The sequence below is a fragment of the Vigna unguiculata genome, chromosome 11, assembly GCF_037176805.1.
Source record: "Vigna unguiculata cultivar grain cowpea cultivar isolate G323 ecotype 2 chromosome 11, ASM3717680v1, whole genome shotgun sequence".
Lineage (NCBI taxonomy): Eukaryota > Viridiplantae > Streptophyta > Magnoliopsida > Fabales > Fabaceae > Vigna > Vigna unguiculata.
This window is the reverse complement of record NC_140802.1, coordinates 41,666,809-41,692,039: the sequence shown is the minus strand read 5'-3', so window position 1 is coordinate 41,692,039 and position 25,231 is coordinate 41,666,809. Positions and strand designations below refer to the sequence as shown.

At 28.7% G+C, this 25,231-nt stretch overlaps 2 protein-coding genes across 2 annotated transcripts; both read left to right on the top strand.

Annotated features, from left to right (window-relative positions):
• Positions 1-1,709: 1,709 nt before the first annotated feature.
• On the top strand, positions 1,710-6,231 carry LOC114169857 (tetraspanin-3). Its single transcript, XM_028055198.2, has 2 exons — positions 1,710-2,355; positions 5,745-6,231. The coding sequence occupies exons 1-2, from the start codon at positions 1,843-1,845 to the stop codon at positions 6,087-6,089; spliced, it is 858 nt and encodes a 285-aa protein (XP_027910999.1). The 5' UTR covers positions 1,710-1,842; the 3' UTR covers positions 6,090-6,231.
• Positions 6,232-16,149: 9,918 nt separating this feature from the next.
• Positions 16,150-18,208, top strand: LOC114168842 (LOB domain-containing protein 1-like). Its single transcript, XM_028053805.2, has 2 exons — positions 16,150-16,607; positions 17,466-18,208. Exons 1-2 carry the CDS (start codon positions 16,356-16,358, stop codon positions 17,826-17,828), a joined length of 615 nt encoding a protein of 204 aa, XP_027909606.1. The 5' UTR covers positions 16,150-16,355; the 3' UTR covers positions 17,829-18,208.
• The last annotated feature ends 7,023 nt before the right edge of the window (positions 18,209-25,231 follow it).

Below are 25,231 nucleotides of genomic sequence, written 5' to 3'. Positions count from 1 at the left end.
TGTTTAGATTTTAGGAGTATCTTTATAATTGTTTTTGTTTTCATACGAGTATTATTCCTGAAAAGCGAGAGATTTTTCAAGAGATGAAGACTATATTGCTAAGGAGGAGAAGCATTAATTATGGAAATGTTTAACAAATCACAATTTAATTTAATTAATTAAAACTTCTTTTAAGATGAACTAATCACTCACTTCTTATTTTAAATTATTTTCGACCAATCACATTTTTTTAAAGTTAATTTCAATTAAAATATTCTTTTATCTATCAAAATCATTTACAAATCTTTCCATTTTTTATTCTTGTCAATTCTATCATTTAAAAAAATGATTACGCATTTTGAAACTCCGTATTTGTCGCGGGAAATAATGCTTTACGCATAAACCATAGAAGAGAGTACAAAGGACTTGTTTGGCTACTGTATAGCGCGTTATCGGTGAATGAACCACTAACGCTTATTGGTAACTTCCCTCACATTAGGTATACCAACAAAATTCATATCCACGTATGTTTACAGACAACATTCTTAACCGATAAAAAATAGATATTGAAAATAGATATTTGCAGATAATAGATATGAATATTTTTTATATCGATATGTTAATGGGACGGATAATATTTATATATGTAAATATTTATATTTATTATACTTTAATTTAAATTTAAATTTTTATTTATTTATAAACTATCATTCAATATTATTTAAATGAATTATTTATATTTTATTTTGTTTGAAATTTATAAATATTATATATTATATTTTTATTTAAATTTATAGTTAAAATTTATTATTAAAAATTTAATTTTTTTTATTATAAATATTTGTAAATATTTATAAATATTAAAAAAATATATAAATATTTACATAACAAATAATCGTATAAATATAAATATGAATATAAAACAAATATTTATCTAAAAATAAAATACGGAATAATTATTATGGATATCATATCCACTCCATTGACATCCCCTCTCGCACCCAAATCTCACGATTTCACCCAAACAATGCAAAAAAATAATAATATTCTACAGCAATCTCCATTTATACTGAAACGGGAATCTTATAAGACGTAATCCATAATAGAAAATTTTTATTCCTTTCAAAAGAACAGATATCTTTTTTTTACTAAACGTCAGGGTTATAAAGATATTATTAATGAATTAATCTTGTTTATATGATTAATACATTTTTCCGTTCAAACATGATCTCTTTCCACATGTTTAATTATTTTCCCACTTTTCCCGTTTTGACACAATTTGTTTTAAAATTATTTATTGTTTTGTTTTTATTACAGTGGACAAGATCTAAAACCACGACACACCTAACAAGGGTAGCCAACACATAACCTAATTTAATTCAAATTTTTATAAACTCTTGTTTTCTATTTATTAATTTTGTTGTTTGGATTCGTCCACGAAAAACGGAGTTAAACTCATTGTTTGGATGTATATTCCACCGACCATTTTTGGAAAAAGCTAAATGATTTTATATAAATATATTTATTTATTTAACATCCCAAAGAAGGATCAAGAGCCACGGACTTTCAAAATGAACGAGGCTATTTCAGTCATTTAAGCAGACGTGTCCAACACCAGCAGCGAGTATCCTTTTCCTCACGCGCTCGCAACTGATAGTCAAAACATTACGAGACTCCATAATTAAAAAAAAAAGAAAACACTTCTTTCATTTCATTTCATGGTTACAACACAAACTGCATCTAATAAATACAACACAAGCCTCCATTACTACTGTCATAACTCTATTTTCTGAGCTTAAGAAAGGAACAGAAGAAGATAAGAAAAAAAAAAAAAAGAACGAAGAAGAAGAAGAAGATTGTAAGATGAGAACAAGCAACCACCTGATCGGTGTGCTGAACTTCCTAACGTTTCTGTTGTCGGTTCCGATCCTAGGTGGTGGGATATGGCTGAGCAGCAGAGCGAACAACACGGACTGTCTGAAGTTCCTGCAGTGGCCGTTGATAATAATCGGAGTGAGCATCATGGTGGTGTCGCTGGCGGGTTTCGCCGGCGCGTGTTACCGGAACACGTTTTTGATGCGGCTGTACCTGGTGGTGATGTTCGTGGTGATTGCGGTGCTGATCGGGTTCATCATATTCGCGTACGTGGTGACGGACAAAGGGTCGGGTCGGAGGGTGATGAACCGGGCATATTCGGAGTACTACTTGGAGGACTATTCGGGGTGGTTGGAGGAGCGCGTGGCGAGTGATAGCTACTGGGGGAAGATAGGGTCATGCATTAGGGATTCCCATGTGTGTGCCAGGATGGGGAGAACCATTAATGGAGTTCCTGAAACTGCTGAAATGTTCTACCTTAGACACCTCACACCTATTCAGGTATATACATTAATCATCACTTTTCTTTCCTTTTCCTTTTCCTTTCTTTCTCTGTTCACTGCATTTTCTTTCTTTTCTATCTCTGTTTCTTCAATATTCTGGACCAATTTTTTATACTATTTGTTCCATGTTTTTTCAACTGAAAAAAAAACTCTGGAAGAAGAGATTGTTATTTGTTTGGGCTTGTTTTTGTTTTTTGAATTTTGAAACACAAAAGATAGAGGGGCACCCCATAGGTTGTTGATTGATTTGGAACGGTTGTTGTTGGAGCAGGAATTGCAGTTATTTACTTTTTGATTGGTTGTTGGTAGTACGAATTTTTCTGTGATTGATCATTAAAGAAAAGAAAACAATCAACGTTAAAAATAATATAAAAAAATGTGTTATATTATAGATATTGTAAGAAATGGTTTATAAAATAATTAACGTTAAAGTTGACGTAAAGGTTTATAAAATATATATGTTGTGTATTTTTAGGGATTTTTTTTTCTTTCTTTTATGAAATGGTTCCAAAGAAAGTATGGGTGAAACAAAGTTGAAGGAAAGTGTTTGATTAAATGCGTAGATCTTAAATCTCTCTGCAAGAAACCCAGCGGCATGTGGGGGTGATGGGTTTTCATTTGTCAATTCCGGAAGTTATGGTTCTCTGTCTAATTCATTGAACCCTAAACAAATGGGAACAAATAAAAAAGAAAATGATATAAATACACCGTTTGATAGATATTTAATATGCATATAATATATATACTGTTTTTCTTCTTCAGTTTCTAATCATATAGTTTATAAAACTATTTTTCCTTCAGCTATAAATGATTATTTTAGATGTTTATAAAACAAGAAAGAAAATATAACATGAGTACCTATAGTGTATTGTGATAATTGATGCACTTTGTTTTGGAAAGGGGTGGCATCACTACTAGATACCAAATGTGCCATGATCACATATTTGGCTTTGATTTTTACATAATTGTCTATACTCTATAGTATAACATCATATATATGTAAGATAACATGTCATGAAGGGATTTTTCTTATGGAGACCATTGAACAGGTTTTTGAGTAATGACAGATAGAGAGTGATGTGTCATGGTAGGACCATTTTAGGGGGTGCCCACGTTGCTGATAAGTAATAGATTATGAGACTGAACAACGACATTCATTAAACATAATCATGGTACCAAAGAATTATATAGGTTGATTTCAAAGAACCATTATATCATTTATCATGAAATAATACAGCTCTCAATTTGTCCATATTCCTAACCCTCTTTTTCTTTCTTGATAATCAAGCTTTGCATAATGAGTTAGAATTATTGACTTCTTATGCGTTTCTGTTTAGGCTTTTGTATACTTTTTTTGGCTGGGCCAAGCATGATGTATACATATAACCTAACTACTTGTCGCTTTCTCCTTTTTACAAGCTCCCCCGAATGTTCTAGGATACGTTTTTGAACTTTGAAGATGATTTTTATCTTTTAGGTGAGAGTGGGATATACTTTCTCTTTTTTGTTTTCTTGTGTAGTACATGTATTTAAGAATCTTGAGGTGACACAATCGTAGAAGATTAACCTTATAAGACCATACTTTTTATACACCTCAATTGTTATTCAATAATGGAATTTGTACATGTGTTTTAGGTGCTAAATTGCTTAACTATAGCGATCTATAATTGTTGAACATTATTGGTAAAAGATACGTAGGTAATAGCTACCTTTTCCTTATGAAAAATTATACTATAACTCTTAATTTTTTACCCTCATCCTTTATTTCGTGACATGGTTTAATGTGAATTATTAATTTTTTCAAAAAAAAAGATAGTAGTACATTAATCAATGACTTACACTAAACCATGTCAAAAAATAAAAAATAAGAGTCATAATATCATTATCTTTACTTTTATACTATGTCTTTAGTTTTATGATTTATTAAGGTTTTGACTTCAAAATGTTTGATTTCTTATGGTGTACTGGCTGATATTATGATCTTTTAGAATATCTTGGCAATTTCCTTATCTAATTTATGATTCTGTGTTGCTCCAATTGGTGCACGAGACACTGACAATTTTGGTCTCAGCATGTTGTTATCTATGTCTCTAAAGAATAACTTTTTAGTGCATGCTCATGCATGTGCCATAAGATTTTTCTGGGGAAAAGAAAAAGGGTAATTATACAATAACTGCCACGCGGCACAAACGATAAAGACAAATACAAAATCTCTTCTTTTTCAAAGCACAAAATATTCATGCAACTGTTTTCACAAACTTATAGCACAAGACAGCAGGTGGGGTGGTAGTTTCAAGGTTCTATTTGTTGAAATGCAGAATCACTCCTATGCTACATAAAAGACATAGATGCAGTTAGAAGCACACATTTTCAGTATTTTCTAAAAAAAAATTAAATAAAGCAAGTTATAACTTTTTTTTTACTGAAACACACTTTTGACTTCTTAATTTACTTTATTTATTTAATTAAATTTTCATAGTCATGGCAGTGTCAGCAAATCATACAGATTTTTGAAAACATGTGATGAACAGTAATGGTTTGATTAGAAGAGTAATGGTACAAAACCAGGAGAGAAATAAACTTGTTTGAGTTCTATTCACTTTTTCATTTTATTTTTTGCTATTTTTCTTATCTCTCATATTTTTCATACTTTTTAAAATTAAATATCTTAATTTCTACTTCATTTCCACCCACTTTTATCCATTTTTAAATTCCATTTACCCTTTTTACTTTGTACCAAACAGACCAAAAAGACAACCCATTATGATAGAGTCTTTTCGGTCAACCAAAATTACCAAGAACTTTCTTCAAGAACTGACCAAAATACCAATATAGATTTAATGCTGACACTTTAAGATACTATTTTTAAATTTGTTAAACCTAAAAGTTCAAAATTAATAAAACAAGATAAGAGACCGGAAATGTATTTAGAGTAGAAATTCATGGTGAGTTGAAAGACATCAGTTAAAAACAAGAAAGATGAACAATACATAAGTTCAATGAGTCATAAATCGACTGACTTCAGATTTTCCATTAAAGACAATGTCTTGATCTTTTATAAGAACTCATGTGAAATATGTTCTAAAAATCTCACAATTTGAATTTGAAGAATGATATCATGATTCTATTTTTTCTACTATTATCCTTTATTCTTTAACGTAATTTTGTGTGGATCACTGATTAATGATTAATGTACCATTATTTTTTTTTTTGAAAGAATCAATAATCAATGCTAAGCAACTTCAGAAAGTAAAGAACTGAGAGTTATAATATAATTTTCCTTTGAATTTTTTTGTGTCAAACCAAAATGACCTTAATATTTTGTTGTTAAACCTATTTGTGATGAAGTTGAATGAAGCAATTAATGTTGTGTTTTGCGTGTTACAGTCTGGTTGCTGCAAGCCCCCCACAGAATGTGGTTATGTGTATCAGAATGAGACAGTGTGGAACCTGGGATCAGGATTGATGGGAGCCAATGCAGATTGCACAAGGTGGAGCAATGATCAAGAACTGCTTTGCTATACCTGTAATTCCTGCAAAGCTGGTGTGCTTGCAAGTCTGAAAAAGAGTTGGAGGAAGGTCTCAGTGATCAACATTGTAGTTATGATCCTTCTTGTGATTGTTTACATAGTTGCTTATGCAGCATATAGGAACAACAAGAGGATGGATAATGATGAACCCTATGGTGAAGCCAGGATGACAAAGGCACAACCTAGTGCCTTTCATCTTTAGTGCCACCATCTGATGCAAAACATGTCTTAGGATTTTGAGTTTTTTTTTTTTCTCATTTGTAACTAGGTTGTTCTAATGGTTTTGTGTCGAACATGAATTTGGTTTTAATCTTGAAAGAATGAATGTATTTAATTATTGTATACTTGCTTGGTGTAATAAATATGTAATAACTTGCACCAAAGAAGTTTTGCTGGTAGATGGCATGTTAATTGTTTCACGGGTGTTTTTGTATTTCAAAAAGTTTAGCCCTTGTCTTTCTAATTTGAAAAAAAGCACGAAAAAGAGACAATCATGGTGAATTCAAATGCTGATAGAACTTCTACAGATTTTGACACTATGATCCTTTATACTTTGAACTTTCACCACTCAAGATGGTTTTGAACATCATTTGATTTGGACATAGCGTGTGCAAGTGGGGTTGGTCTCGCATGCATTTGGGAAACATTGTCATCATTTTACTAAGGTTCAAACCTTTGCTGATAAGAAGTTACCACTTTATGGTACTGTGTTTCTTAGCTTTGAATGACTCAATGAAGTCTCGTTTATAAGATTGCTGTGGCTTTTTTTGTTTTTCTTTTTTTTTTGTTGAAATCGGATTTCAGATTGCTTCTACTGTTACACTTACAATGAGAAAAAACCTGTATGAAGGAATGCTGAAGTTGCAAGAAAGCATGACACATTGTGTTCAAAATCTAAAGATATAACTAATTTAAAATAAAAGATAAGATATAACTAATTTAAAATAAAAAATAGTTTGATTACTAAATTTTGATAATTTTTTCTTACAAATATGATGTGGCATATTCTAAGTGATTTTAGAAAATTGAGAATTAAAAATAAAAAAATGAAATATCACTTAGAGAATGACATCTAAGGTTGTAAGAAAAAATTGTCAAAATTTAATAGTCAAAAAATAATTTTCGTTTAAAATATATGTGTGAATGTAAATTTTATCTTACAAACTGATTAGTTATATAAATTTCATTCTACTATAGATGGATTATGCTGTAACCCAAAGGCAACAAATTCTTAAAACAAGAAATAAAAATTTATGTATGTGGACTTTATTACTGACTTATTAATAACCATTTATATTTTGTTTTTCCATGAAGTTAAAAAATTTTAAGTGCAAAATGTTTACTTCCATCAGCTCTATTCAGTCACTACAGAGATTATATTTTACAGCATCTTTAACATATTTTAATGCATAACACACTCCAATGTTAATTTTTCTTTACATCTGAATATTTTGAAAACCCTGTCTTCTGAAGATGAAAAGACTAAACCAGTCAATATTCATAAACAAAGACATCATCACTGTATATTGAAAAATCATACAAAGTTTTGTGCTATTAGATAGCTTATTTATTTATTATTGATTGTTTAGTCTACCTAATCTATCTGGCAGTGACTCAACTATTTCTAATGGTCATTGTTGAATCAACACAACACGTCATTCTGCAACAGGGTTTTTGATTTTCTATTTTTCGGTGAACTTTGACAACTTTAGACTTGAGTTGAGGTAGCAATTAACAACCTTGTCTGGGCCTTGAATATTGCCTAAACTTTAGCAGAATACTAGAGAGTGAACTTGTTTCAGTATTGCTCTACCTTGATCTTTCAATCATGGATGTTCATGCATTTGCATAATTGTATATTTATCCAAAAAGGTAGAAAAGATGGTTTTGGGTTTAATTCCTCCACTGACTAACAAAAATCAGTAATTAACATTAGCTGATGTTTCTATTGTACTCAATAATTTTATATCGCTTAGAAGACAAAGTCTAAGACGGTTTAAATATATCTTTCTCCTCTCATCTTTTAAATTGTTCTTTAAAGATAAAACCGTAACAAAATATACGTTTCAAACAGACAATACCTTACCTTGTGTCTTAATGAATCTTCTTCAAAATGATGTGTCAATTACTATACATATCAATCCAAAGAACTATTAGGATTGGATTAGTGTTAAAAAAAATTGAATAGTTTATAGATATGTTCAAATGCTTTTTTTTGACTCTCTTTCATTTCAATTTTGCTTCCAGACAATATGAACACTATTTCTAAAATGGCATAAGAAAATGTTTCAAGAATTCAAGTTAGCCGCTATATAGCAATGTGATGGATTAATCAAATAGTTACACTTACATAAATGGTTAGTGTGTTAATCAAAGACCAAATCATTCAAATACTATAAAAGTTCAATTTTTGAAAAAAAGCTATTCTTAGCCAGACTTTATTTTTCTTCAAGATCAAATTAGGTTAGGACAAGACAAATACTTGAAACACAAGTAGACCAAGTCCACCATATACAAAAAAATGATAGATTGAAGTATCTCATGAAAAATGGTAACACAATGACTAATCAATAATATACCAACTCTATTCACCAATATGGTATCATGGTTGTCTTAAAAAAGTAAAATAAAAAAAAAACAAAAAAAAAAAAAACATTGTGGTCATGTAGAAAACTTTGTATTGTATGGATTTAGCGACAACGTGTGATGCATGTTTAATAACAAAACTTGACCATATTGCTACTGAGTATCACGACCGTCAATTTAAATAAAACACAATTGTATGAACATTAAGAGAGAAAACTGATGCCTGAAAACGTGTATTGAAGTTGTTATTTAAAATATGAAGTAAAAGAAAAACACCAATTTTGGTTCCTAAACTTGACACCAATATGATATGGGACGTTAAGTTTTTCTAAGATAAATTTTGCCTTAAAATTTTGTGTTAATTATAATTATTTTAGTTTTATCTTTAATTCTGAACCGCGGAAAAAGAGTAGTTTGAATTTCAGTTAGGATATTAGACGTAAAATATAAATTTTTATTTATATATTATAAATCGGTTATATTTCTGATCGATATAATGATGGAAAAAAATTGATAAAAGGTTATTTGTAATTAAGATAGATATTTAACAATTCTTACAGTGATTTAAATTTAACTCTATAATTTGATTATTATTTTTAAGTTAAATCTTTAACTAACTTTAATAAAATATTGTAAAAAGAAAAAAAAATTATTTTGACACGGAAGAAATGACTCCCACTAAACAACCTTTATGTACCACCTGATAACCATCCAGTGTAAATGAGCCTCGTTTTCTTTAAATATTATTAAATTTTTTTACGTCAACTAGGAGTATTTTAAAACTTGAGTAACAATTTCTCATCAGAGTAAATTAGAAGCAAAATTTATCATGAATTCTAATTGAAATAAAAAAAAAAAAAAACTCCATTGAATTGTTTTTTTCTTAACTGTTTAGTTCAACTAAACCTTATAATTGAAATTCAAACACAAAATGAACAGTTCACTAAATTCAAAAGGATTATCACAATTTGAGTGGGGAACTTTTGGTAATTTGGCACTTATCTCGTGGTTCTAGCCTTAGTGAGTGGACTTAAACTTGTGTTTCTAGAGCACTATGAATTTGGAAGCAGAAACTAGATTCCTTCTATAGTGACAACATTAGTTATAGACATGACCAAAAGAACTATCAACATGTTAGTAAACCAGCGTGATACTTCACCAATATATTAAAGTAAAAATATAAATAAAAGGGTAATAATATTTTGAACTATTTTTTTATTTTTTTAACTTATATTTTAATTATTTTTAGATCATCACATCATATTTAAACAAAATCAAAATAGATTATCTAAAAATGATTAGAATAATGGGTTAAATATGTTTTTGGTTTTTCAAGTTTCAGTCAATTCTGGAATTAGTCTCTCTTTAAAATTTTATACCAATTTAGTTCTTCATTTTTATAAATATGTGGATTTAGTCATTTTTACCAAATTTTGTTAGGTTTATTTAACATTTTAAACGCATTATCTGATAATATTTGAGTTAACATTGAAGCGAAAATGTGTCAAATAATGTAAACAATTCAAATACTATCATGAGATACGTTTGAAACATAAGATAAACTTAACAAAATTGGGTTAAAATGACTAAATTCACGTATTTTTAAAGATGAATGATTAAATTGGTCAAAATTTTTAAAGATGAACTAATTTTAAATTTCACTGAAACTTGAGGGACCAAAAACATATTTAACCCTTAGAATAATAAATTAAAAAAATTGATGAAAATATCATTATTAAAAAAAATGTTAAGATACAGTAACTATAGTATATTAACATGTTAACAATGATACAGGTATCACTGTCCTATTGATATTTATAACTTTGTCTTGTATGTCATGTTAAAGAAACTCCTGAATTAAAGTTTTGTAAGGAAAATCAATGTAATCATTTTTCTTTTCCTAAAATAGCAAATAAAGTTTTTCAAGATATATTAACTTTTAGTACAATTGGTAAATGTTTCATACCTATTATCATTCAAAGTTTAAAAGGAATTATTGAAAAATATTTTTCTTTTGAAATTTACATAGTTGTTGAAAACCTTTTTTTCTTAAGTTAGTATATGAAAGTCATTTTAAATCTCAAATAAATAATCAATGGACCCACTTAGAAAAAGTAAATTTGTCTTAGTAGCGTTTACTTTCCATTTACAATATTAAACATAATTTCTTACTAAAAAAAGTAATTAAGTTGTTCTCTACATAAGTAAACGAAAAATAAAAATATTACGATGCATTACTATATTCATTGATAGAAAAAGTTAAAAAGAAAAATCTTAGTAATGATTTATAATTTTTTATCTTTGTTGAACATTTTTAGCTTTAGTTTCAGTCAGTGCTCATTAAACAGCCATTAATATTGGTTGAAAGAAAATAATTGAGAGATATAATCTAAAGGAACAAAATATTTTAATCCTTAATTTGGTTAAACGTGGTCAAGATTTCTGTACTATAGCGATGAACTTTGTCCTTTAAACTTGACAAACTTGTATATTTAATTCTTATCTGATCATTTATGAAAATAAGTAAAAACTTTAAAATACAACTGAGTACAATTAAAAAAAATGATGACTAATTGAAATAAATAAAAACTTTGACTATAATGAAAAAAATATAAAGGTTAAGAAAACCATGACTATCAATAATGGATAACAATTAGAACAAGGTTCTATATTTTTAAACACCTATAATTTCACTTCATCTTTTTCATAGGTGTTATTTAATATTTGAGGCATTTATATGTTGTTTTCCTAACCATTAAACTCTATTTCTAATCCAAAAGTATATTATAAATATACCCAAAACATTTACTATATTAAATACTAGTATATTATAAATATGTTATGGTAGGTGCCATGGGCAGAACATGCTGATATATATCCACATCTTCTGCAATTTATTAACACGAAAATGACATTTCCAAATCAATTGTTTTTTTACATTATCTTTCTGGAATAAACAACATCTAAATTATGTACATCATGTTCATGATAGGAAATAAAATGTGAAAAAAGGCCTCACAATTGATTACTAACGATGAACTTCAACGATATATACTAATGTATACTGAAAATGATATATTTATTAGAGATAAGATGAATTTAAAATATATAAATTTTATTTTATAAGTTAGTTTTATGAGATTAAATTAAATTTAAATTTTATTTTATAAGATGATATCAAAACTATCTAAAATTTATCTCAACAAAATTTATAATTTATTAATGTGTTATTAGATTATTATTAATTGTTATTTAGCTTCATGCTGAATGTATATAATATGAGAGAGATGTGCTAGAAATCCTACAAAGATCGAAGGTAAACAAATGTTAAGAACTCAAGATAAGCTTGAAGTCTCATATCAGATAAAAATGAATAAGATAACTAATATATAAGTAGAATGATCCATAAATAAATTATTTTAAAATTTTGGATTGAAAGTAATACTCCGGTCACTTTTATAAACTTATTTACAAAACTTATCTTAGAAACTATAATCGTAAGGATGAGTTAAGTTTATTTTTCAAAATATATATATATATATATATATATATATATATAATCTAAGATTTATTGTTTTAAAATTTCTGATTTGAAATATTGTATATGAATTTAGGATTCGATAATTCATTTATGACGAATCTCTGGTCATTTAAATTTAAATTTTGAAAAATGAGGTGTTTAATTTGAGTTGTAGTTAGTGATTGATGGTTGAAGTTATGCGTCATGATCCTCGCACAGCAATGCGGTGCACAAGTGAAGAGGGTGAATAGTCAAAGGTTTGGAAAAATTTGGTCAAGTCTAGAGAATGTTTCTAATCACGGTCTTTTTGGCATAACTCTCTACCCTGTGCCTCACGACATCCTCATTTCACCCATAACAAAATCACACGACTTTTCATTTATTAAGCAAGCACAACCATTCTTTAGACCAACTTTTCAAGACCAAACATACAAACAAAGGATGAGGATGAATGAATGACACATCTTCTTCTGATGTTCCTCTTCCTTGCATACCAGGATAACCCACTTCCAGTTTTGACTGCTTTTTCATGCAACACTTCATTTATAACTTTTTCAAATTTAGTTGCGATATTTCGCTTTACCTGTCAAATTTATTTAATTATGCCCATTTGCATCATTGTTATATTCAAAATATTAGTTTCTAGTTGAATGCACTAAACGAATCTATTAAAAAGAAAAGGCTTTTGGTTATATATCAATTTCAGCTATCACAATGTTTGCTTAAAAAAGTTGAGTTATCATGTTAGATTTAAATATGAGTTGTTGGAGTCTCATAATCGAAAAATATAAAAATAATACCAACATATTACATTAAAGCTTTATATTAAAAGTGGTACATAATGTTGACATGGTTTTTGAAAAAGGTTATACTGAGAATACACTACACCAGTAAAATATCAGTTCAACTCATTAAAGATTGTTTTAAGAAGTTAATTTTGTAAGGTGAGATTGGAAATAAGTTCAATTCTTAAGATGATATAAGAGTCATCCAAAGCTTATTCTAACGAAATTTATTATTTGTTAGATTAATTGTGTCAATCACTATTGAAAAATTTGTTGTTTGTTAGGTTTATTGTGATTATGTCAACTGACATTGCATCATCCATTAATATCTCGTTTCACACAAAATTTGTTGGCAATAATGCAAGTGTGAGTCAAAGTCCTACATTGGGTAGAAGAGACAAAGTTAAACACTATATAAGATAAAATACCCATAACCACATTGCCTTAAGTTTTTGGGTTAAAAGTGGTGTCAAATGTCTTATATGTGTAAGACCAATATCATATATCTAGAACAACAATCTCTCAATGACTATAACCAAACCATAGGATAAAAAAACCATTCATTTCTCAAAGCGATTGACATTACCTCCAATCCAAAACCTTAAGATCGTAGGTTAATGAGCCTCTTCTTTATCAATGTTCAATTTTTTCATTTCTACTCGATGTAAGACTTAAACTTACATATTTTCCTTTATGATGAAAGATTAGTATCACACAATTCTCTTTATTCAATTATCTTTAGTGTTGAATATCTTTGGTATTACTAAAGTTTGTTTTCTTAAAATTTTAAGTTAAACAAAAAATTCTTCTAATACATCTCAAAACATGTGTTTTTTTTGTATTTGAAATTTATATTGCCTAACTGGGATATATTTTAATTTTTTTTACCTTATGACAACTAATGAAATTGATTTGTGTGACCTCTAACCAAATCACCACCATGTGTAATTTGAGTGGGAAGAAAAAAAAGGACTTGGTTTGTAGTGCGAGTAAACCTTAAAGTGATGGTGGCTCGTGTTCTTTTCTTAAGGTCCACGCGCAAAAGAAATCTTAAGGGCTACACAGAACAATTGAGGAAGAAAATGTAATAAATTATAAAGGTCCAACTGCTTCCACCGCAAAGTTGAAACTTCAAAAATTTTAATTTTCTAAGTCGTGGAAAAATTAATCACTTCAAGAAGATAAGTTCGAATCCCAGTTTTAAAATAATGACTCTTTAAGAACTTCATGTCTCATTCTACAAATATAGTATTGGCGCCATCTATTATATTATCAATACTTCAAAGTTCAAAAATCATGAATTATGCAAAATTTGACTTGGGTGTTCCTAAATCAACTACATGATGTATTATTACATAGTGTATTTAATGTTATTAAAATTATATAAATCATTTTATTGTTTGGATTTCGTATTAAATAAATAAATAAAAGTGAGTAAAATGATTATAACTTATAATTGAATCGTGGTAGCTATAAGTTGAATAAGTCACTGTTTGTGTACTGGAGTTAAGTTGAGTTTGAAATAAAATAAAATGTTGATAATTAAATTTGACTCAATCCAATTATTCCTTAATTGTAACAAGATTAGTTTGATCCAATTAGCTTTTAAGTCTAATTACATTATACGTTATATATGTTTGGATATTAAAATTTTCACTGTTTTCAGTGTTGAAATGGCTTTTCAGGAACTTCAATCACTCATTATCAACTTTATACATGTCACAAAATATCAACTTTACAAGAAGCTTCCGAATTTTTTAGAATAGGAGGTAAGAAAATCTCAACCCAATTCACATTGATCAGTAACTAAAAGAAAAAAAAAAAACATATTTTTCCTATGGAAAAAAGCATACAAATAAACAAAATATAAGTAATCCACTAACTAAATTTATCTTATTTTTAATTGATATAGAATTTTCATATTTTTATTTTGATAGAAAGTTTAAGAAAACTTATTTTTTATTTGATGCCAATTTTGAATTGATATTAAGGTAATTTGGTTTACTAATTATGAAGATTTTCTTACATGGTTATCAATGTTCAACGAGCTAAACGACCCCCAACAACTTTGTCCCTCCTTGTGACCAATTAACTCTCTGCCACACACATGCAAACACCCACATACACCCAAAGAAACGTGTGCACGTAATTTCCACCAAATACTTATTACACAAAGTTTCTGCATCAATAAGCAGAGTCTCTTGTAGTAGTTGAGTGAGTAGAAATTAGAAAGCTACTCTTGTCTCTATCGTGGCAGCAACATACCCTAATATCTCCTTAATCAAACCGTTTTTACGCACAAGAAAGAGTGATTAAGTTTCTAATTTGACAGATTTGGATAGTATCAGTCATGAATCAATTCATATAAAAGAATAGGTGTCACATTTGATGAGTCTTTTAAACAAAATTTATTAGAGAGATACGATATCAATGAGACATAAATTCGTAAGTGCAATCTATGTAAAGTATTGACACTACTTTTAACCAAAAATCTTAATTTAATGAGTCACTTTGCAGAAAAATAACAACTTATGACGAGTTACTCACTACCAGGGACATTTCATGCAGTAAAATTATGAGTTTCATAATCAGATAACATCTTAGGTTCATAAAGGATTGTTATTATGAGCCAGATGTTTAGTTCACCGTACTAAGCAAATTTAAGGAAGAAAAACAAAAACTGTGACCAGCTCAACCAATGATTTTTCAGATAGTGAGAAAATATGATTGTTTTTGCTTTGTTCTCTGGGGCTGCTTTGCATTGTGTTGTCCATTATGAGAAGGTTCAAGGATAAGAGGGAAAAATCGAAAACAAACAAACGAAGGAGTAATGTAGAATGAACGGTCTAATTTATATGTGTAACTTACTTGTTATACACGTAAAATGATTTTGGGAAGGAGAATTGTATAGTATGAATTGAGAGATTTAAGCATGTTGGTGATAGTTAATGTATGATTCATTTTGGTTTTGAGGGCATGGTGTAATAATAATAAAACTCAAGTCCAACAAAGGTGGAGAGTGAAGAGGACATGTTGATTCAAACATATATACATAGGTTTGGTTTTCTAACTATGTACAGGGGAAAGCACTTTCCACATTCCTAGACAAGTTAGGCAAACCAGAAAAGATTTTGTGTGGAAAATGCAGAAGCTGGTTCTTTATGGAAGGAAATTAATTGTGGCGAATAATTTTTATTTATTGTTTTGGAAATTGTTGATTGAAGTAAAAGCGGGGCAAATCACAATCAGAATGTGTCTTGAAAAGGGTATTTTTCAAAGAGGAAGAGTTTTGATTCATACAATGAGCCAAATCCACAACACCTAACCAAGAAGTGGGAAACCACAAGCAGCCACGTTGGTTAACAAAATTCAACTCTGACATCACTTTTTCATGCCATGACATGCTTCCATCTTCTCCTTTTCTTTATAAAAAGGATTTGGATTCAGCTTCCAATAACAAACCCCACCAAGCCACAAACACACCCTCTTCTTCTTTCTTTCTCTTTGTCCCTCAAACACAACACAACCAGAGAACAGACACACACAAAGGAACAAACAAAGGAGGTTAGAAACTGAGATGGAGAGCAGTGACACATACACCCCTACTTCCTCTGCCCCACTTTCTCACTCCCCCACTTCCTCTTCTTCCTCACCACCACCTCCTCCACCTCCCACTGTTGTCATGAGCCCTTGTGCTGCATGCAAGATTTTGAGGAGAAGATGTGCTGAGAAATGTGTTCTCGCACCTTATTTCCCTCCCACTGAACCTGCCAAGTTTACCATTGCTCACCGTGTGTTTGGTGCCAGCAACATCATCAAGTTCCTACAGGTTCTGCTCACATCACCCTTTTAAATCATACTTGTTTCATTCCCTCTCTTCTTCAATCTAAACCAAATCAAAAACGTTTTTCAACATGTTTCTGCTATCTGAAGTCTGTGTGTAAGATGTTGCGGTAAGCATTGATCTTTGAGATCATGGAGTTCCAACAAGATTTTCTGAGACTCTCCATTTTTGTACTGTATCACCCGACAAAGCATCCTATGCTCACACACACACACACACACTTCTAATCTCTAAATATAATCGTTTTCTTGTGCTTCATCTCTTACAGAAACATGTGAAGTATGTATAATCTTTCTCCTTCAGAAACAAAAACCTGTCTTTTTTCATTTTTTTTTTCATCTGTGAAAAAGAGATAACAGAGAACATATTTCTACACATGATGAGTAAACAGTTTTCTTTATAGATTCAAAGCAAAAGTTACTTTATAAGAAGTAACATATTTGATTATTGTAAAAACCATTCCCTACTTTAGCAGTGAAACTTGAAAAGTAAATGGTACTAGAGACTAATTATGCCAAGCTTCTGACTTTAATTGTTGTTTCTAAGGTCAATGAGGCCCTTTTTTCCTGATAAGTAAAAATGAGGCATAGTGTTCTAATGCCATAACAAATGCGTTATCAACCACCTAATTTTAACAAACACCTGGTGGGGTCTCCAAGTAGTGATATTCATTTAACAATCTTATGTATTCCAAGTCTTGGTCTTTGTTAAGTCTTTCAAAAGAAACTTCAGATCTAGAAGCAATGAACAGATACCTAATTTTAGACCCAATAAATGCTTTTATTTTCTGAAGCTTTTTCATTTTATAAATCATCTAAACATGTTGTTGCACATACCTCTCAGGAACTTCCAGAGTCTCAGAGGGCTGATGCAGTGACCAGCATGGTTTATGAGGCAAGTGCAAGAATAAGAGACCCTGTTTATGGTTGTGCAGGAGCAATTTGCCAGCTCCAGAAGCAGGTGAATGAACTTCAAGCACAATTGGCAAAGTCACAAGCTGAGCTTGTAACCATGCAACTTCAGCAAGCAAATCTTGTGGCTCTAATTTGCATGGAAATGGCACAGAATCCACAGGAATCACCACAACAATCAGTGGACAATTTCATTTCAACTCCTCCTCACAGTGGTGGCTATCAAAGTGGCATCAACAACTTCTTTGAGGACAACACTAGCCCAAACTCACTATGGGAGCCCCTTTGGACTTGAAACAGAATCATATCAACTTTAATTAAATATATAATTACATATAGTATAGACATTCACAAAAATGTTCCAATGATTGTCTCCTAAGGAGAAGTTCAAGGAATCAATTAGAACTAATAAAAATCAATTCATGGCTAGGGTTTATTAGGCTAATTCAATTCCATGCATGAGGAAAAGAATGTGATTGCTGGTTTATCTGGTATGAAGTTCCTGTATTCAGTCCTGTGATCATAATCCAATGTTAGGAGATTTATTCACTTGGTGATCATAATCTCCAACTTCTTGTAACACCTAAGTTAAACACCATCATCATACAAATAGTAGATGTGTTTTACTCCATGTAATCTTTGAAATTTAAGGGAAAGAAATTTGTTCTTACTATAGTCTTTATTTCCATTGCTATTTTGAAATTTGTATTTGTTGGATTTTTTTCATGATGGGAGATTAACACTACTTAATCATATGTTGGATTTCTTATGTTTAAATATTAATATGTTGGATTTCTTATGTTGGATTTTTTTCATGTGTTTCAATGAGCACTAATGTCAATACTAAGAAAATTTAGTGCATGTGTTTAATTTCACGCAGAAAACACCACAATCAATTTCTAAATCAATTTATGTTCGTGTCTGGTTAGTGTCGTCGAAGTTCATTCTAAGTAACAATTAGTCGATTCTCATTCAACATAAATTTTTTATCTTTAAAATGATTTTGCAAACCAAATACACGGTGATTCTGCAATAGAAAATCAATTATAACCAATTTTACATCACTTTAATACATAACCAAATACTAACATAATAAATGATTAAATATTAAACTCTCACTTGAAATCTTAATATTGCTATCGATCTAGTGTATATAATTAGTAAGAGAAACGAAATGTTTGGTGATTGTTTAATTCCTTGACAAAGTGGTAGTTCTTGACCAATCTCTCTTTTGGCTTTGGATTCCTTATTTGGTTCCATAATCCATTTTGTTTTTTGTCAATCAATAGGGAACACTACACAACATAGAGATGCAAGATCCAATACCTACCAAGTAGCTAGGTAAGCCTAAATATGCAACCTAGCAATAAAAATAAAACAAAAAAAACGTTTATTGGTGAGATGATTAAGAGTGATTAGCTTCACTTTAATTACATATTAATGATGGAGAGAACAATAATTTGATGATAAGCAAAGGGCAAAACATGTTCCTTTAATGGAATAAACTCAACCAATGAGAGAGTAAACTTCCATATCATTTGCTTCAAAAAACAATATATTTTATATACATTGCCGAGACAGATAAATCAAAACAAAACAAATTAAAAGTTATTTTAGTATAAATGAAAAATATTTTAAATTTTAACGTACTTAAAAGTTTTTTTTTTCTTTTAGAAAGGGAGTTTATATTGGTTGATTTTGATTAGTAGTGTTCGATTTTTTTCTGGATATTATCTATTGGTTGTGGTTAGCGAATAAAGATCCTATGATAAAATAGAGAAAACAAATTATTTAAATAAATATATATATATATATATATATATATATATATATATATATATATATATTTTTTTTTTTTTTCATTGTCATGGTTATGACTAATTCTTCCTTGGGAGTTTTCACCACCAAGTTTTCTCCTTCGATAGCTCTAGTATAGACCCTAACTAAAAGAAATTATAAAAACAATTTTTCAAAAGAAAAATCTCCTCAAGAAACATAGAAAGGGATGTGGTCCAAAACATTGTCTTCATTATTGAAATGGGATTATAACGATTTCTTTTCTATAAATAATATAATTTTTTTATGATATTTGTTGTTAAAGGATTATTCTTTTCCTCTCATACTATCACTTTTTTTTCTTAGTAATTTTTTAGTATCAAAATATCAAGGTTAAACTCATCATATGTGCTCCTTAAGAGAAAAATCAACTTATATTTTGGTGAAAATTATTTTTATTTGAAATACATTAATTATATATAAACTCCATCACTTTACCTGTGCCATAATGCTTCGAGTGAAAATAAGTTATATAGAGTATACATAAAAGTGAGGTTAAAATGTATTTTTTGTTCCTCATTCAAATTTAAAAGTAAAAAAAATAGAAATAAATTTATAAAAGATGAACAAAAACATTTTTTTTAACAAAAATAAATATCAAAATATATTTGAATATGAAATTACTCATAAAAAGAGTATGATAGCACTAAGTTAAAAATCACCTTTGAAAATTCTTTTAATTATAGTTGTTGGAAAATAGAGTTTCATTCAAAATTAGTTGGGATTAAAAGAGCTTGATTTCTTTCAATTATAATTAGATTTAAAATCACGTGTTTCTTAGGTAATTAATTTAGTCATAATGGTGGAAAAGTATTACTTTTTATTTTGTGACAATGCGATTTTTTAAAAAATAAAAAACAATTACGTGAGAGGAATATTATATAATGATATCATAATACATACGATTCTTATCCGTGTTTCTTTTCAACACATTCTCAATTTTCTTCTGTTTACTACTTTTTTATTTTGTAATTGAAGAGTTGTTTCAAAAATCCAGAAGTATTTATCACTCCTTTTTAAATCAAGACATCAAACGTTTTATCTTAAATTTGCCACATCTACAACACTGTATCACAATAAATGAAAAATCGATTTGTAAATTTAAATAAAAAATTAGAAATTTTGAAAATTCGATTTGTAAATTTGCCACCTTGATACATTGTAAAGAACCTGTCTTTGAAATTTAAAGTTAATGATAATAACTAACACAAATAAATAAGTAGCATCAAATCACTTATACAATAAATATTGTGTAAGGTTAAAATATATTCAATATGAAAAATATTATAAAGATACATATTTGATATGTGTTGTCACTATAGAAAAATCTTTTGAATGATCCTTACAATTGGATGAGACAAAAGTGTCGACACTGAAACACAAATAAATGTTCCATTATTCAACAAACAAAGCTAATAAATAATTTAAAGAAGAATATTATCATAAATAGTTTACAAAAATTAAATTGTTATAAGGTTAAAGTCAAAAGAAGTTGTGGAAAATTAATTTTTAATCATATCTAGTTTAGATTATAAACTCTACCCAGTTGACTAGAAAAAAATAAAAAATATATATATATATATATATATATATAGTTGAAAAATAGTATTGAAATATTTTAAAATATATATTCCCATTTTAGAATAATGAAATCATAAAAAATATATAAATTTTGATTATACAATGGCCACTAATTAAAAACCAATAAAAAAATCAATATACTTAAATAAAAAAATCTAAAATTAATTATAAGATAAGTTCTTGTTTTTCTAATTGCTACTAATATATTTTATTAGAAATTTAAGTTGAGTTTGAAGCTTTGTGTTAAATGTAAGATGAAAAATATATAACTATAAGAATTGAAATACTAATAACAAAAGATTTATATTATAGAATTGATATATTAGTTTTTTTTAAATATAGATTTGGATATCGACTCAAAGAATTCACATTTTATTGTTTAAAATGTATTTTTTTAGATAAATTAAATATTTGAAAAAAAATAATTAAATTCATCACTTTATTTTATAGTTCTTTTATAATAAAAATAAATACAAAAATGATAAATTCGGAAGACAATTCCAACAAGTAATAAAGTAAAGCCAACAAGTTCCAGCCCATGAGTAATCTGAAGCCAACACAACTTTGATAATCTGAACAAAATTAGTTTCACATCAAATTAGTTTGAAACTTTGAAATTGAATAACGAAAAGTGAATTGTAAATTAAATAAAAAGGAATATGGAATAAATAGTTGGTTTGTCACTTTCACACCACTAAAGTTAGAAAGAGTGATAATAAAAACGACAACAAAGCACGTGCGAGTGCTGCGTTACAGCGAGCTCTCACATGTGTCTTTAAACGCGTTTGATTGCGAAACTATTTTGCAAATCATGTGCTCCGCACGTGATCTGATCTCTAGAGCCATTTGGAGTAGCTGTGGCAAAACATGTCAGTTCATAAAAAATAAAGCTAATTGATTGATATCTTAAAAAATGTGTAAGAATATATATTCAGTATTTATTATAATTTAATTATTAATATATAACATAAAGAAACCTTTAAAATTAAGTACTCTTCCGACCAACCTGAGTCAGTTGAACAATATCGTTAAAAACGATCATCACATTTTTGAGGTAACGATTATCACGTTTTTGAGGTATTATCCGTTTTGAAGCGTGGAGTCTCGTCACGGTTTTGTTTTTAAAAAACACTTCATAGAGGATGGAGGGAGCAATGAGTATTTAAACTGTACTTGACCTTTATTCATAAACGATGTGAGATTTATTGGATGTACCGGAACAAGCTCCTAGTCGATGGCAAGGAGAGTTTTCGTCCCCACAGATGACGCCAATGTTCCGACCTAAGATGGAGCAACTTCGTAAATCTTGGGCCCAACAAGCAAGACTTATCCAGGTAGTATAATATAAATAGTTTACAATTTGCGAGATATGATTATGATTCACTAATTACTATTCACCATTTGTGTCTTTGCTTACTTAAGCTTCGAATTGTCTTTGTAGGCATCTTCTCGTTGAGGCTACGCCACCCAGATTGAAGGAGAGGCGCTCGGAGATAGAGGCGGAATATGCATCAGGATTGCAGAGAACTTCTCGGCCCTTGCATAAGTTTGTGTCCATCTAGGCACGTTTGGTCTCAACAGGAACATCTAACGTCCACCGTGGGACCGACAACTCCCCTTGCCCTCATCTAGAGGCTTGTTCCAGTATACCCAATAAGTTTTACATCACTTAGGAGTCGAAGTCAAGCGCAGTTTAAATATTTATTCCTCCCTCCATCATCTGATGTATCTTTTAGAGACAAAACCGTGAGAGAATTTCACGTTTCAAAGCAAATAATATCTCAGAAACGCGGTCATTATTCCTAATAATTTTTCCATACCGATTTAGGCGGGTTAGAAGAAGTACAATTTTAAAATGCATGTGCCATACTTTAAAAAAAACACATTTTTTCTTTGTGTGGGAAAAGCAAAGACGTTTCTTTTTATTGACTGAAAGGTGCATCTTAGAGGGTAAATGACATCAGAATCTTAACCAATATAGTACTTTTTGTTTATTAATATATTTTAATTGGTTATAAAAATGTACTTAAATTTGGAATTTCAAGACATTGAGTGTTCAAAGTAAGAGGTTACACTTTATGACTGGTTGTCTAATTTCCAAAAGTTTTATGCTTTAAATTTTTATTTTTATTTTCAAAATCGTGATCCTTGTGTAAGATACCTAGCCTAAGATCATTGTTCTTGACATTAGTCACTTGTTGACCATATAGATTGAGTTTAATACAATAAAAACAATTCCATTGTCGCTACACTTCGGAATATTTTCTTATAACCTTCTAACAGACACAGAAAATATACATTCTTACTTTTATGTAATACCAAGTAATATAAGGTGAAGTATTTGCTTTGTGTTATTTTTTTTATGTATGGTAAAATGTTTGTAGAGAATTTGATTTGTTGAATTAGAGTATTCAATGTTACATCTCTAAAATTATTCTTTCAAATATCTATTAATAAGTTTTAAAATAATCATATTTATTTTTTCATTAATATAATATTTATGATAAAAAAAGACATACATAATAAAAAACAATATATTCTTAAATACAATAATTATGTAGATAATCTTTAATTAAATTTCATCTTAGAGTCAACACTTTAAACTATTTTTTGTTTTAACTTCTAAATTCATTTAAATAAGGATACTACTAGTATTTTGACACCACACCTCTTTTTACTATCATTTGATATTATCTCTCGTTACTATTCATTTTCTCTTTCTTTTAAATATATAAAAGTTAACATTTATTAAGACTATTTTATTCTTCTAAGAGTTTTTAAATGGTGGTATTAAGATGAAACACACACCCTTTTTTTTCATTTTCATCTAAAGGTTCATTAATTGTCCATGGAAGTCACACACAAACATAAAACATGGTGAGAATCTTAATAAGAACAAAACATTGTTCATGATAACTCATACATGAAGATGAAGGTTGAGAAGAAAGATTGTATATGCACGTGCTTATCATTGATAAAGGGTAAAGTTTGAAGACAATGTAAGTGATCTTGTACCCTTAATTGAACTACAAAACACATTCCTCTCTTTTTGACTTGGATTCCTAAATTGGCTTCTTCTTCCCTAACTAGTAGACAACGTGTCTCTTGCCATGTTCCAAAATTGAGGGCCATAGTTTTCCACGAAAAAATAAGACCTAAAAATGAAGACCCTATAGTACTTGTTTTTTTTTTTCAACCCAAATATATATTATAATAATACCCTTCTTTTAGGGGTGTGAAAAAAAAAATTAAAGTTTTCCTTAATGTAGTTATCTCTAAGTTCCAACAAGTAGTGGTTCGATTATTTATGTACACTTACGATGAAATTATTAAACTCTATTGCAAAGTGTTGGAAATGATTTATTATATAAGAAAATTATTTTTCAAATGGTTGAATAATATTTGCCAATTGATATAGTGGTTTATGCTAAGAAAAGAAGTAATATTTTTTTCTGTTTTTGGTCTGAATTTTTAGAGAGCTTTAAAGATTTTTCTTTTATGAACTTGTTATTGAAAAAAGAATAATTTTAAACTTTTCTACATTTTAACATAATGTCTTCTTATATCTTAAACAAAATCTTAAATCTAAATCTACGAAACTAATAGCTAACCTTATCACTATATTTTAAGTTTGTTTAATATTAAGTTTTTTAATACGGGAGATATTAGGTTGATTTAGTGATAAAATTATAATGGAGATCATGAAAATTGTCGATTCAAATTCCTCCTAACTTTGTTTAAATATAAGATGGATTAAAATATTATATTTATTTTCTTTTAAAATTAAGAACTAAAATATATCAAATCTTTGAAAAATGAAGAATTATAAATTTGGGTCAAATTTTAGAGACTAAAAATATTTTTAATTAAAAAAAATAATTGTTTTAATCTCATATATAATCTATGTAATATCTTAAAAAGTAAAATTTAAATATAATTTAAGTTTTATAAAACTGGTTTATGAAATATGATTTACACTTGATTTATATATTATATTTCTTTATATGAGAATTCAAATAAAATATCCTCTTATATTTTAAAATTAAATTGATAATTATTATTATAACGAAATACATAATATATATATATATATATATATATATATATATATATATTAAGATTGTGTCACTATTTTAATCATTAATATAGTTCTATATTTTATTTCATAGAGACGAAAAAATTATATATAAAAGTCAAGTTTGCGACTTTCAAGTTGACTATGGAGTATTTTCTGAGTATAAAGTGGGTGTTGTTTATTGACAACTGTTTATTATTAATTTG